The 12,576-nt window shown below is 41.5% G+C and overlaps 1 protein-coding gene across 1 annotated transcript; it reads right to left on the bottom strand.

Moving 5' to 3' along the window:
• Positions 1–1,352: 1,352 nt before the first annotated feature.
• On the bottom strand, positions 1,353–9,559 carry mynn (myoneurin). Its single transcript, XM_020585351.1, is given in 10 exon segments — positions 1,353–4,274; positions 4,457–4,582; positions 5,476–5,568; positions 5,757–5,935; positions 6,165–6,324; positions 6,688–7,127; positions 7,130–7,546; positions 7,642–7,928; positions 8,794–8,869; positions 9,440–9,559. Coding segments are annotated over 8 exon segments (2,094 nt in total). The 5' UTR covers positions 7,908–7,928; positions 8,794–8,869; positions 9,440–9,559; the 3' UTR covers positions 1,353–3,861.
• Between the last annotated feature and the right edge of the window lie 3,017 nt (positions 9,560–12,576).

Genomic DNA, 12,576 nt, shown 5'->3' with positions numbered 1-12,576 from the left:
ACATATAGAGGTCACTGCAACGAAGAACCTGCTTACATGCTGGTACCCCTCTTGTGTTTTTAGTTCATTTTTCCCTAAAGTTCTCAGCTCTATAGTTGACCATTGAGACAGTGGCCATGAGGGGGGCCTCTCACCTCTCGAAACGCTAGGTGGCTGCATCTGGGGACAAAGGGACATTGATTTAGGTCGACACGATTTTGGTCGTGTCGAAAGGGGGAATTGTTAGATATTTTTAGTCAGATAGATATTGGATAGATACTTTATGTATTAGAAATGTTAGTGGAGATAGGATGTCTAGTTAGACTGTTAAATGCTTAGTCATGCTTATGAGTTTCTACAGGGTACATCTGGTCAAGGATAACTAGAGAGAAGAGTTGATGACTGTCAGCAGAGAGGGTGTTTAATATTATTATTATTATGATGTGTATAAGTGTAGCCTTAGCCATAATATTTTCTTATGTTTAATGTCATGACATGTCACTAGAGGTCGTGTGAGAATGTTTTTAGCTACACACCACTTAACCAACAGACACACACACATTGATTTGCTTCATGTTTTGACTACTGCTATGACCAGCTGCAAAGCTGGTAACAGAGACGTCTCAGTTGACGTTCCTGTGTAGTATGGGGCTAGCCCAACCGAGGGGATATAATGTATAGGCCTGGTGAGTTCAGGGTCTTTCATCTTACATCTGCCTGCGCGCATGATGGCGGTGTAAGACCCTTGAGCGTGTAATGTTAATTTTACCTGTGATCCTTTGAATAAATCAGCACTGTTTTGAAGTTACTTGGACTGTCTCGTCTCTCAGAGTTAGCATGGTAAGACGGACCCTATCCTACAATTTATTCCACCAATGCTAGCATACAGTGGAAAACAGTAATTGCTACTTAACGTGCAGTATTTAACAGCTATCTACTCACCATTATCGCATTTTTACGCTAATATTGAGTAAATAAGTGGGATAAAATGCAGGACTTTATAATCAAGTAACATGATTCTTTCGCTAGAAAATTTCCATTTTAACTGACAGCACCCAAAGGCAACATCTGACCGTTGGCTTTTAGTTTTCACCCCGTGTTCAGTCGTTTGAGTTCAGGAAACCACTTACTCCGTCAACGCCGACTTTTCTAAAACCTCTAAAAGATATGGTTTGATTTTTTTCTGAAGTTCCGTGCAGGCAGCTTCGTAAAACTGGGATAAGGCTTCGACTGCCATTGCTATGCCTGGGTAAATTTATGTTTCTACGGCAACCTGGAAGATGGTGTCTCGGTGTCAGACATAAGTAGAATCTAATACAAAACTGTCAGCAATGCAATATTCACTGAGACAAAAACATCGGATTGTCCCCTTTTGTCTTAAATTTTATTTTCCTGTGGTTGTACAGTTTTATACAGAAGTGGACTTGTACATATGCAATTAACATCTATACAGGCAATGCATCCTTTTTTATCCGAAAGACAAACAATGAAATGAAAAAAGAAAATGAGAAACAAATGCTAGCTTTAATAGAAACTCTCGATATATTGCAGTTTTGAACTGAAGTTGATGCACAAACAGTTCTGCTAATACCAGAAACAGCTGCTTTTAAAAAAAGCATTAAGAGGGATGTTTTTACATCAGTAAAGCCAACATCACGTCAAAAACCTGGTGAAACAGTTAGGATAAAATCATATCTAATGGTGCCAACACACTAAAGCTCCTATTATATGAACACAAGAGTTACTTTTATGCGAGCATGAACTCTTCCTACATTAATTACCCCAAGTATAAAAGTAATCCAGCCAGACCTCGGTGTTGGCACGTTGTTGAGGGTTTTACCTGATGTTACTGATGATACACAATTAGCAAAGCTGTTATTCCAAGCGATTCAAGCTAAATGACAAAATGTCACATAGCTCTAAACAGGAATGATATTTAGGTTTTGTAGAACATTTCCACCTTTTAGCTCAGATTGTTCTGAACACTTCTTCTCTTTAAAGTCAGGAGCCAAACAGCTGTGTTGTTCAGGGAGGCATCGATCACACTCTTCTGCTGCCAACACGATGCTCTTTGTTCAGAAAGCCTAAAACATCTCTGTGAAACGGATTCCTATTATTACCGTCTTCTGCTAAAACAGAAAAACTGACAGCAAGGCTCCTGGTGTGAAAACACACGTTAACTGATAAATAATACAATTTTACGCACCACAAATTGTGTAGTAAACTGAACTGATGCTCCGCATTGAATGAATGAAACATGACATCAACAATAAACTGTGGATCAGTCGCCTGACCCTATTAGGCTCATGAGATCAGTGCACTCTTAATTCAATTTTATAAATGCCAACATTATTTTATGGGTCTGTAAATTCCTATTTATTTTGAAATAATATCCCAATTCATTTCCTGGTAAGAACCATATAATCTGCTACTAATTACAATGTAAATTACTGTAATTATTCCGGTTATTTCTAAATGCTTAGCTAACATGAGCTACACACGCACAATATTAAACGTGTCAACAAGTTTTGAAAAATAAATATTTTCTCTGAATTAAAATGAGCCTTTCTTCTTGGAAATTTGTCTGCAAACCAATAATAAACTCAACACAGCTGACTCCAATCTAAACTTGCTGTTTCCTGTCATTGCTACCAAACTATATGCTTCTTTCCAAGAAACCTTCCACAAATTATTAGGAAATAATGCACCTGTAAAGTGTTACCTTTACAGTTTGAGACTGTTTTTTCAATGTCAAAATGGCATAAAATCAACTAGAGCTGCAGTGATTTGGTTGATTGGTCGTCACAAAATTAACTATTCTGATAAATGATCAATAGCAAAAATAATTTCCTAAGCAAGAGCGCCAAGAAATGCCATTTTCAGACTTTTAAATATGAAGCTTTTCAGTTTTAGAATGCAGTAATATTAATGTTGGACTGCTGGTCAGATATCAGCCTGATATTTTATAGCTTTAACATTTAACTGAGAAAATAATCAACTGACTAATCAATGATAATACTAACTGTTAGCTGCCCTAAAACCATTAGTGTTATTTATGTCTTTTACTGTTTATTTACACCCTTTGTCTGAATGGATGCTAGCTGTTCTTGCCTTGTGTTTCACTCAGCACAGGGAACTCCACCCTGATGGTTCCTGGTTTAGGAAAACACCAGGAACTGGATCTTAAAGTTCCTGTGGTGAAAAGAGGTGAGACCCATTTCAGGTTTTCCATCCTGCTCCCTGTTTGTGAACAACTTTAAATCCATTCTGCTGGGTTTCTGTTTCACTTTCCCTCCTGACTGGAGGGAAAAGGAGACAGCTCAGTTAAAGAATAATTCTAGTTGTTTTTCTACAGCTCAGGTCTTATTGTTTTAGTCTTCACTGTTATGTCCTCAAGTAACTGTAACATTATAGTAAAGTAAAGTAAAGTAATGGCTGGGGTCTGGCAACAGAGCGCTTCCTTTAAGTTTGACGAAGCAGTAAGATTATATGAACCACTTTATTTGGTTTGGAAACAAAGCTGAAAGTGAGTGCAGATGAAATAAGTAATCATTTCTCACTGAACAGGAAAACAATGCACACAACTACACCGAGTGCAGCAGATCAAGATTAGGATGTCAGAGTTATTTTACTGTCTGATAATCCAGTTGCCTGTCGTTGTTGATCTGACTGATTCATCACTATAATATTTTTATTACTAACAGAGAAGATGGACAAAACTATGAAGACCTAGGTTGTAACAAACCACCTTCACTGGCAGATTACTGACATCTGTTTTACGGGGATGAATCCGAGCCCTGACTTGGAGACTGACTGTTGCTCGTGTGTTAAAAAGTGAAAATGTTCTACCACAGTGACCGCGACCCTGCTGTGGCTCAGGTCTCACTGCTGAGGAGGGTTGTTCTCAGTGGTGTCCACCGTCCTGATGATGACGATCTGCTCCAGGCCTGGGGTGGGGGAGGCCGCTGGCCGCAGCTGCTCCACCAGGGCATGGAGGGTGTCCGAGTTGATGGTTTGCTCTTGGTCGGCTTCGAAGGTCACCTGGTTGGTGGTGGTGATATCGTTGTGAACGGGCTCCGGCTTGAAACCCTGGATGATGGTGTCAGCGGTGGTGCTAGTGGTGGTATCAGCGTCAGTGGCAGCGACCTCTGCGGATGGTGCAGTGGCTTTGGGGTTGGGGGTGTCCGGTTCAGGGTTGGTTGGCTCTACTTCGGGGACAGACACCAAACCTTTGTTTTCCTGGGAGAGTTTGCTCTGGACGAAGGCCACAGGATGACTGGAGGCCAGGAGGACGACTACTCAGACACAAACACACACTTCTCAGACAGGAAAAAAAAAATGGACCCAACAGACTTTCATTCTGTTTAAGTTACTGGTTGCTGGACTGCATCACTGAGTTTTGTTATCAGTTTAAATAAACACACCACAAACAATAAAAGATGTTCATGGTCACACAGAGAAACAGACATAAGCTCACCAGCTCTGGCCCTCTCCTTGTGTTGCCGCACTTCATCAGCGTGAGCCTTCTCCTGGTGTTTGATCATGTTTTTCACGCTGGCAAACCTGTTTCCACACAGCAGGCACTGCACGCCGGCATTCCCCTTTGCACACGCGCACACACACACACACACACAGGAAGACTTCAATCGTACTTTCATCCTCTGACTGTGCCTGTCATTAGTCTAAGGCTGCATTCAGACAGACACATGGGGCTGTGTTAGTGGGGGTTGTTACTTTTTAGATGAAATGTGGGAAGTCCAGTTGACAAACAGATCTGTGTTTAAAGCTTCAGAGATGTGAAAACACAGCAGGGGGTTTGTGATACTCAGACAGGAGTTTAAAATTCTATAAAGTTACCATGGTGGAATCTGTTTCATGTTTGGTTTAAAGCTACAGTGTGGAAAATTTTTCAATATTTCTGCTCTAGAAATCTCCTCCAAAAGCCTCCTGTGACCCAGACGCACTGAACAGCATTGGCAGTGCAGAGATATTAGCTTCTACACGTTTTTGAGCGGGACTGACCTCTCTGACCAATCAGTTATTTCTGCTTGATCAATATGTTTTGCTCCATTCTCATTTATTGTAACTTCATAACACCAAATATCTGAAGAGCTGGGCAGAGTGTGGTGGAGCAGGGAGAGGAAGTGCTGGGTGAAGCTGAGTGCAGTTTCATGCTAGTGCTGCCTTAAGCTCCATATTGTAGCTTTAATCATCAGGAATATGAGCTTGCACCTATAAAACTGACCATCGCAACACTTTGCTGAATGACATCACGCTGCATTGCAGAAAATGCTGAACCACGTCGCTGCATCATTTTGGTGGCGCTGCCCCCCCAAGCCAGTCTCTGCTGTGCAACACACTTCCCACATTCAAAGGAATGAGAGGGCCTGTGTTTTCTTGTTCACATTATTACCCAGGAGCAATGGCTTTTGATGAACAAGCATTCAGAGCGATTCAGGTTTACACTGCTAACAACACATCAGTCAACATGTTCACCTGGGTGAAGTCGTCGCATGTGTTTCTTCAGTTCGGACGACGTCACAAAACTTGCATCACAGTTTGGCTGTTTACATTTGTACGGAGTCTCTCCTGAAATTATATTCACAGACATATAAATCACTATATCCTGGACTGTGACAGAACAGCTTTTCCGAGCCAAAAGCAGACAAGCTCTGGCTTTTAAATCTCTCTGGAAGAAACCCAAAGCAGTGACATCTGTTAAATCCTAGCTGGCTGAAGTTCATCACTGGAATCATTGGTGTGGGAAACCATCTCACCTGTGTGTTTTCTTGTGTGAGCGATGAGAGAGGAGGAGACAGAGAATGACATGCCGCACAAATCACATTGGTACGGCTTCTCTCCGGTGTGTCGGCGCTTGTGATACGTCAGGGTGCTGGACTGAGCAAACGCCTGACCGCAGATGTCACAGACATATGGCTTTTCCCCACTGTGTAGTCTGTAGGAAACACACACAAAAACAAAGTTAGGCAGTCACACTATGGCTGTAAATGTGCTGACATATAAATCAGGAATGCTTCAAGGCATCTCTATGCTTCAAACAAAGTGCTCCGAGGATAGTCAAACCTTCCGAACACTGAAGTTGAGAGAGCTGTGTCTCACAAGTTTTGTAACTTTCAGAAACTGACAGCTTGCTCTGATACCATTAAGAGAAGCAACACTTGTACCTGATGTGTATTTTGTAGTTGGATGAGGTAGCGAACTTGAAACCACAGCGGTCACAGGTGTAAGGTTTCTCCTCTCCGTGGTGCATTCGGCGGTGAGCGACCAGCTGGCACTTCTGAGCAAAACACTTGTCACAGTCAGTGCAACCAAATGGCTTCTCTCCTGCAACAAACAGCAGAGCGACAGAGAGACAGCAGAAATAGACACAATGTCAAAATGTCTTCTTCTGAGACTATGTTCATCTAACCCTACGTGACATGGGGACATGTTTGAGTTGGTGCTGAAAATACAGGCGAGCGGTCACGTCACTAGCACCAGCTAGCAGGCCTGTCACGTGCCAGTCATTCTTTGTAAATCTGTGGAAATTTTGACGGTTTTTTTCAGCATTTTTGACACTTTATAGACTAAACAATGAATCAATTTAAAAATTAAAGAAAAACTGACAGCGACTGAACCCCTAGTTCCATCCTTTCTGCAGCATCATTTTGCCAAAACTGCTGTTTAAGTGTTTGTAGCTCAGCTCACCTGTGTGTATGCGCAGGTGTGTTTTTAGCTGGGTGGCTTGTCTGAAGGTTTTAGAACAGAAGATGCAGATGAACGGCTTCAGCCCCCTGTGAATTTTCTCGTGTCTGCGCAAGCTGCTCGCATCTTTGAAAAACTTGTTGCACTCAGTGCACGACAGCGACTGCTCATTCATTTCTGATGGATCCTGCTCCCCAAACTCTAAAAACCCCTCCTCATAATCAGTTTCAAACCAGCTGCTCTCCTCTATCTGCTCCTCCTCTATCTGCTCCTCCTCAGGTATCTTCCTGGGTCGTCCTCTTGCTCTCCCTCGACCTCTCCTTCTCCGTCCCTCTCCGCTGCTCAGTCGTGATTTCTTGATCAGAGGCTCATCCTCCTGCGATGGGCTCCAGTCTGCAGAGGTGTCCCCAAAGTCCTTCACACTGGTGTCAGAATCTTCCAAGAGGAGCTGCTGGGCTCTGCCTGCTCACCACTGAAACTCTTAGGCCGTCTACCTCTCTTCCTGCCCTGGCCTCGACCAGCATTCTTTGCCACTGCAGGGATAAATTCTTCATCATTTTTATCTCCACCTTCTACACCTACATCTTTGACCTCATCCTCCTGCTCTTTGCCACCATTGCCCTGGTCATGCCATTCCCCTGCAATGGAGGCAATAGACAGAGGAAGTGGAGAGCTGGGGCTGCCAGGAGAGACCGGACTAAGTGGAGAGAGACCAGTTTCTTTATCTGCCTCTCCCTCAGTCTCTGACTGGGATTGGGATGTTTTGCTTGGCTCGGACCAGTGGGTAATGTCCTCCAGGTACTTTGTGGCCTCAGACATTCCCAGGAACACTGCTGCTCGACGTACGGCCGCTTGTCTGGTGCTGGAACCATAAAACCAACATTTTAGTCATTACGTTAGGTGACAAATAACATTGTTAAATCTTCATTCTCTTAAACAACACCAGAAACATTTTACCTGCTGAGGTTCATGTGTCCTGTGTAGATAAACTCCAGCAGCTTCTCCAGAGCGTATCGGCTAACCTTGTCAGGGTCCAGGGTTGTGACATCTTGACCCTTTTCAGCCTGGGACGAGAAGTACTTGCTAAATGCAGCCAGGATGTTGCGGTGAGCTCGGAACTCCACGTCTTTTACCATTATGGTTATGTCACACAAGAAGTCCATCTCCCGTTGCTGATATAATCGCTGCAAGAGCAGCTTCCCATGATTGGTGACATGAGTCATCTCTGCTGCTGGGTGAAGAAACTGTCAAATTCATGCCACTGATTAGTAAAATGTGTTTTTAAACATCCATACATAGATACACTAAGTTAATTGTTGTCCCTGTTTCAGCAGTTGTCCTCTGAGCGATGCTAAAGTTGACTGAGTTTTATTTAATCCAGTCACATCAATCATAAGCCACAAAATGCAGGCAGAATAAAATTTCTAATGAACTTTGCATATTAAACTAAAAGCAACAGTCAATTTGGTTTATTTACTTTAATGTCTGTGAATCTAGACCCTGGTTTAGGTTATTGCTTTGTGCTGTGGACCTCATTTGTTGTCCAAAACGTATAAAAGCACACAAGTGAGCCACCATGACATGTTTCTTCCTGAGGAAACACATGAACTGTCTTTTTTCCAAAAAAATGAGCTCCAAAGGCTAAAAACAGCCCTTACTTTTTACAATAACAAAATAGCTGTTAACTCTACAAATTAAAAGTGCTCCTGTTTAAACATGTTTAAGTGCCAAAAATATAGCTATATAACATAGATATTATTAATTTTTCTTGCTGTGAACAATTCCCATGAAAAGGACAAAACCAACAGTGAGTCTCAGTCTGTGGCATTTGTTCCTACTAAAGATAAAAATCTTTAAAGCCACATCACAAGTATAGTTAACTAGGATCAGCAGGATACACTCCGTGCTGGTTTGGTCTTGCTGACAATAAGAAAAATGCAGACTCTGACCACACTTTTTCACATTTGTTTGTTCACCTGATGAAAATCCAATATCAGCTACTAAACACAAACAAAATATCAAATTAAATTCAAACATCATAAATGCCCTTGAAGAATAGATGATATATGTTGCAGAAATGGTAAATCTTTATAATAAATAAAAACTTACTCTCAGTGGTGAATCAGTGATCCAGAGAAGTTTAGTCACAGCTTCACCTCCTACTTAACTGTAGATTCCTCTGCTGCTGATAGATATTAATACAAAAGAGTATGAGTGTGTAAAAGGACAATCCATGAGGCATTGTCTAAACAAACATTTAGCACCTAATTAAGCATTTATCAACCTTTAATTATATGAATCAGCAGACTTGTTAGATGAGATGGAGAAACAGTTTTGTAAAATAAAAGCTCCCGCCTGCTTCTTGAGCAGGCCTACTAGTCTGAATAGTGCTAGCTATAGTCTCGTAGAGAGCTTAAAATGACTTCTGGTGTTTGTTTATCGTTACACATACACTTGTGAATACTATGTATGCTGTACAAGCCACCTCATAAGCTGTTATAGTCACTTGGTGTCTAACAAGAGCGTGTAGTTAATGAAGCCAAGCTAACTGTTTACGTAGTGGTGAAAAGCGCGGAAAACATTGTGCTCTTATTTCGAAGGTTTGAGGGTTTGTACCGGTGGTGTCGGCATAAGTTGGCACAAAATACTAGAAATGTATACTTCACCTACGGACCGTAAAAACACCCTGTAATAAAAGAAGTAAGTAAATGCACTAATTTAATCCATAGTAAAATATATAAAAGCAGAAAAGTACCTCCTAATATCCGCGATCTCCAGCCATTGTCCCGTGACGTCATTAGTTCTCGCGAGACCTCGCCCTTAATCAAAGATACTCGGTTAGGTTAAGATGAACCTCGCCACATCTGGACAACGGAAGCTAGCTATGATGTCTGAGACCAACAACAAAACGAAGAGATTTCATTAGAATTATTCCACATATGCATTCCTTTGTCTTTATATAATACACTTTTAAAAAGTCCAAAGTTAGTAACACTCCATCCCCCCTATTTTGGATTTCGAAGGACTATACAGACATTTATAACACTCTGTAATTTAACACACATAGGTATAATCAGCAAATCATAGTAGGCAGATAATAGAAAGTCACTTTCGGCTTTTCCCGTTTAGGGGTCGCCATAGCGAATCGTCACACTGACGACTCGCATGTTGACATTTGGCACGTGTTTTACGCCGGATGCCCTCCCTGTGGCAAACCCTGATTCGAACCCGGGGCGCAGCTACGAGAGCACTGCGCCTTAACCACTAGCTTACCAGGGACAGTCAGCAGATAATACTGAAATAAAAACACAATATTTTCCTCTGAAATTAGACTTATGAAGTAAATCAAAACAAAACACTCAATATGCAAGTTACTTCAAAATTGTGCTCAATTACAGTACTTGAGTAAAGACAACATATCTGAGCAATAGTGAAACTATGTTTGTACTGTGAACACATTATCAGTCACTGTATCTGCATTGTGTCAGAAATGCAAATAAGGAGCTGAGGTGAGGCTGACCAAAAAACCAGATGGAATGACTGAGAGATGGAAACTGTAGCAGCTGGTCCATAAATTATGAATCATGATTGTGTATGAATTCCACAAAGTAGATTATTTGTATCTACATGTAAAGCCTTGGTAATATTCAAATTTTCCAATTGGAAGTTTTGATAATTGACATTGAACATGTATGGGGTTCTTCATTGCTGTTGTTGTCTTGTTTTTGTTTTTGCTTTTTCTTGCTTTTTAATTGACTTATAACTTTTTATTTAATGTCTATTCTTTTGTTATTTTTTAGACTTGAGGTATTTTTATGTTATCTTTTGGCTTCATATTTCTCTTGCACATGCTTCTATTTTAAATATACAGTATGTACAATTGAGAATATTAGGCAAAATGCATTGTATACATGGGAGCATCTTTGCATCTTTCTGTACAACTGAAACATTTTTAAGAGATAAGGAACAATAATGACTCACTAATAGGCTTACGAATATGCACTTTTATCATGTCAAGTCAAGATTTTTATGTGTCATTTATGCATAAACAGACAGTCTAGGCATATAGGAATTCTTGTGCAGCTCTACTTTGGATTCAGGTAAGGAGTCAAAGGCCAGAAAGAACACTTAGTCTTAAAATAAAAAAAATACATAAAGGCAACAAAGCATTAAAAACCGCAATACACAAAAATAGGGTAATAGTATTTGTATGTGGTGTTACCATACCAGACTGTGATGTCAGTGGTGCGGATGCTCTCTACCAGTCCTCTATAAGCCTGGGCAGAGGGGAGGGGTTCTTCCTGAAGTCTACTATTATTTCTTTTGTCTTGTTTATCTTGAGGATGAGGTCATTCTCCTCTCCATAAACAAGAATGCCGTTCACCACGCTTCTGTAACCTGACTTGTTTCCCCCCTTGATGGGGCCCAGAACGGTGGTGTCATCAGCATATTTAATGATGATGGTGTTGTCATGGTTGGAGGCACAGTCGTAGGTTTACAGGGTGAAGAGTTTGGGGCTGAGACAGCAGCCCTGCGGTGAGCCTGTGCTGATTGTGAGCTCAGCAGACACCCGCCCTCCCATTCTAACTACCTATGGTCTTTCAGTCAGGAAGTCCAGAATGTAGGTACAGGTGGGAGTTGGTACACCGAGGTCTGTCATCTTCCCAATCAGCCTGCCTGGGCGAATGGTGTTGAATGCAGAACTGTAATCCAGGAAGAGGATCCTAGCATATGTACTGCTGTTGTCCAGGTGTTTCAGGGTATGGAATAAAGCCAGAGCCATCGCGTCGTCCACTGATCTGTTGGGGCCGTAGGCAAACTGGAGGGGGTCTACAGTGTCCGGGACCACGTGGTTAATGTGAATGAGGACCAGTTTCTCTAAGCACTTCATGGCAACTGATGTGACCGAACACCACTGGCCTGAAGTCATTTAGAGTGGACGTGCATGATGTTTTACGGACCGGTAAGATAATGGATTTTTTGAAAATGCAAGTGACTACTGCTTGGGTTAAAGACAGGTTGAAGATGTCTGTATACACACTAGTTAGTTGATCCCCACAGGGTCTCAACACTGTAGTGGGGACACTGTCTGGTCCAGCCATCTTATGGGGGCTTACCTGTTTCAGGGCCTTCAGGGCCTGTGTGAGCGTCACCCGAAAAGCAGTGTCCCCCGGGTTGCAGGAGGATTTTGAAGGGGTGTCTGTGTTCATCCTGTCAAACCTCACATAGAAGTCTTATTTTTATGTCTGATGGGGGTGAAACAAGCAAAATACCACCATTCTTTCCTGTATATGCTGCCGCTACCTGAAACGTGTTTCCTGGTTTTTCAAGCGAAAATATTTCTACACTTTGTCCCTCTCAAATGTCCTGCAGGGACAATCAACAGGGACTTAAAGTGTGTGTTTCTTGTGATGATCTTCTATGACACTACTGTTACATATTACATCCTTTTCTATAGCTTTGCTGTTATATAGTCATGGTATCTGTCAAAACTTATGTCACTGTGCTTTGTGTGCGGTTCCAGGTGTGGTTCTCCAGGAGAAGATGGCTGTGACCAGCTGTGCCAAGTTAAAGCTAGAACTGAGATTATCCGGAAGTAAAGTGATTTCCCCTTCAAAATAAACTGTAATTTGAGTAAAAAATTATAAATGGTTTTTACTCTGATGTATTGCTATTTATTATTTTTTAGTTTATTTACTTGTATTTTTCTAAACTAAAAATCATATCAAAACCATAAATTGAAAAAAGCTAATCCTGCATCGTCAGCTAATCTGATCATTATTGTTATGATTAATTGATTAATCATTGAGCTTCTGAACTGTATGATCTTTATGATATAGCTTTAAGTAAACGAGCTTCAGCACTGCATGGTACACGCCTGGATAGTGAACT

The sequence above is a fragment of the Monopterus albus genome, unplaced genomic scaffold, assembly GCF_001952655.1.
Source record: "Monopterus albus unplaced genomic scaffold, M_albus_1.0 scaffold362.1, whole genome shotgun sequence".
In the NCBI taxonomy this organism is placed as follows: domain Eukaryota; kingdom Metazoa; phylum Chordata; class Actinopteri; order Synbranchiformes; family Synbranchidae; genus Monopterus; species Monopterus albus.
The sequence above is the reverse complement of the archived record's forward strand: the minus strand, read 5'-3'. Positions and strand labels throughout refer to the sequence as shown.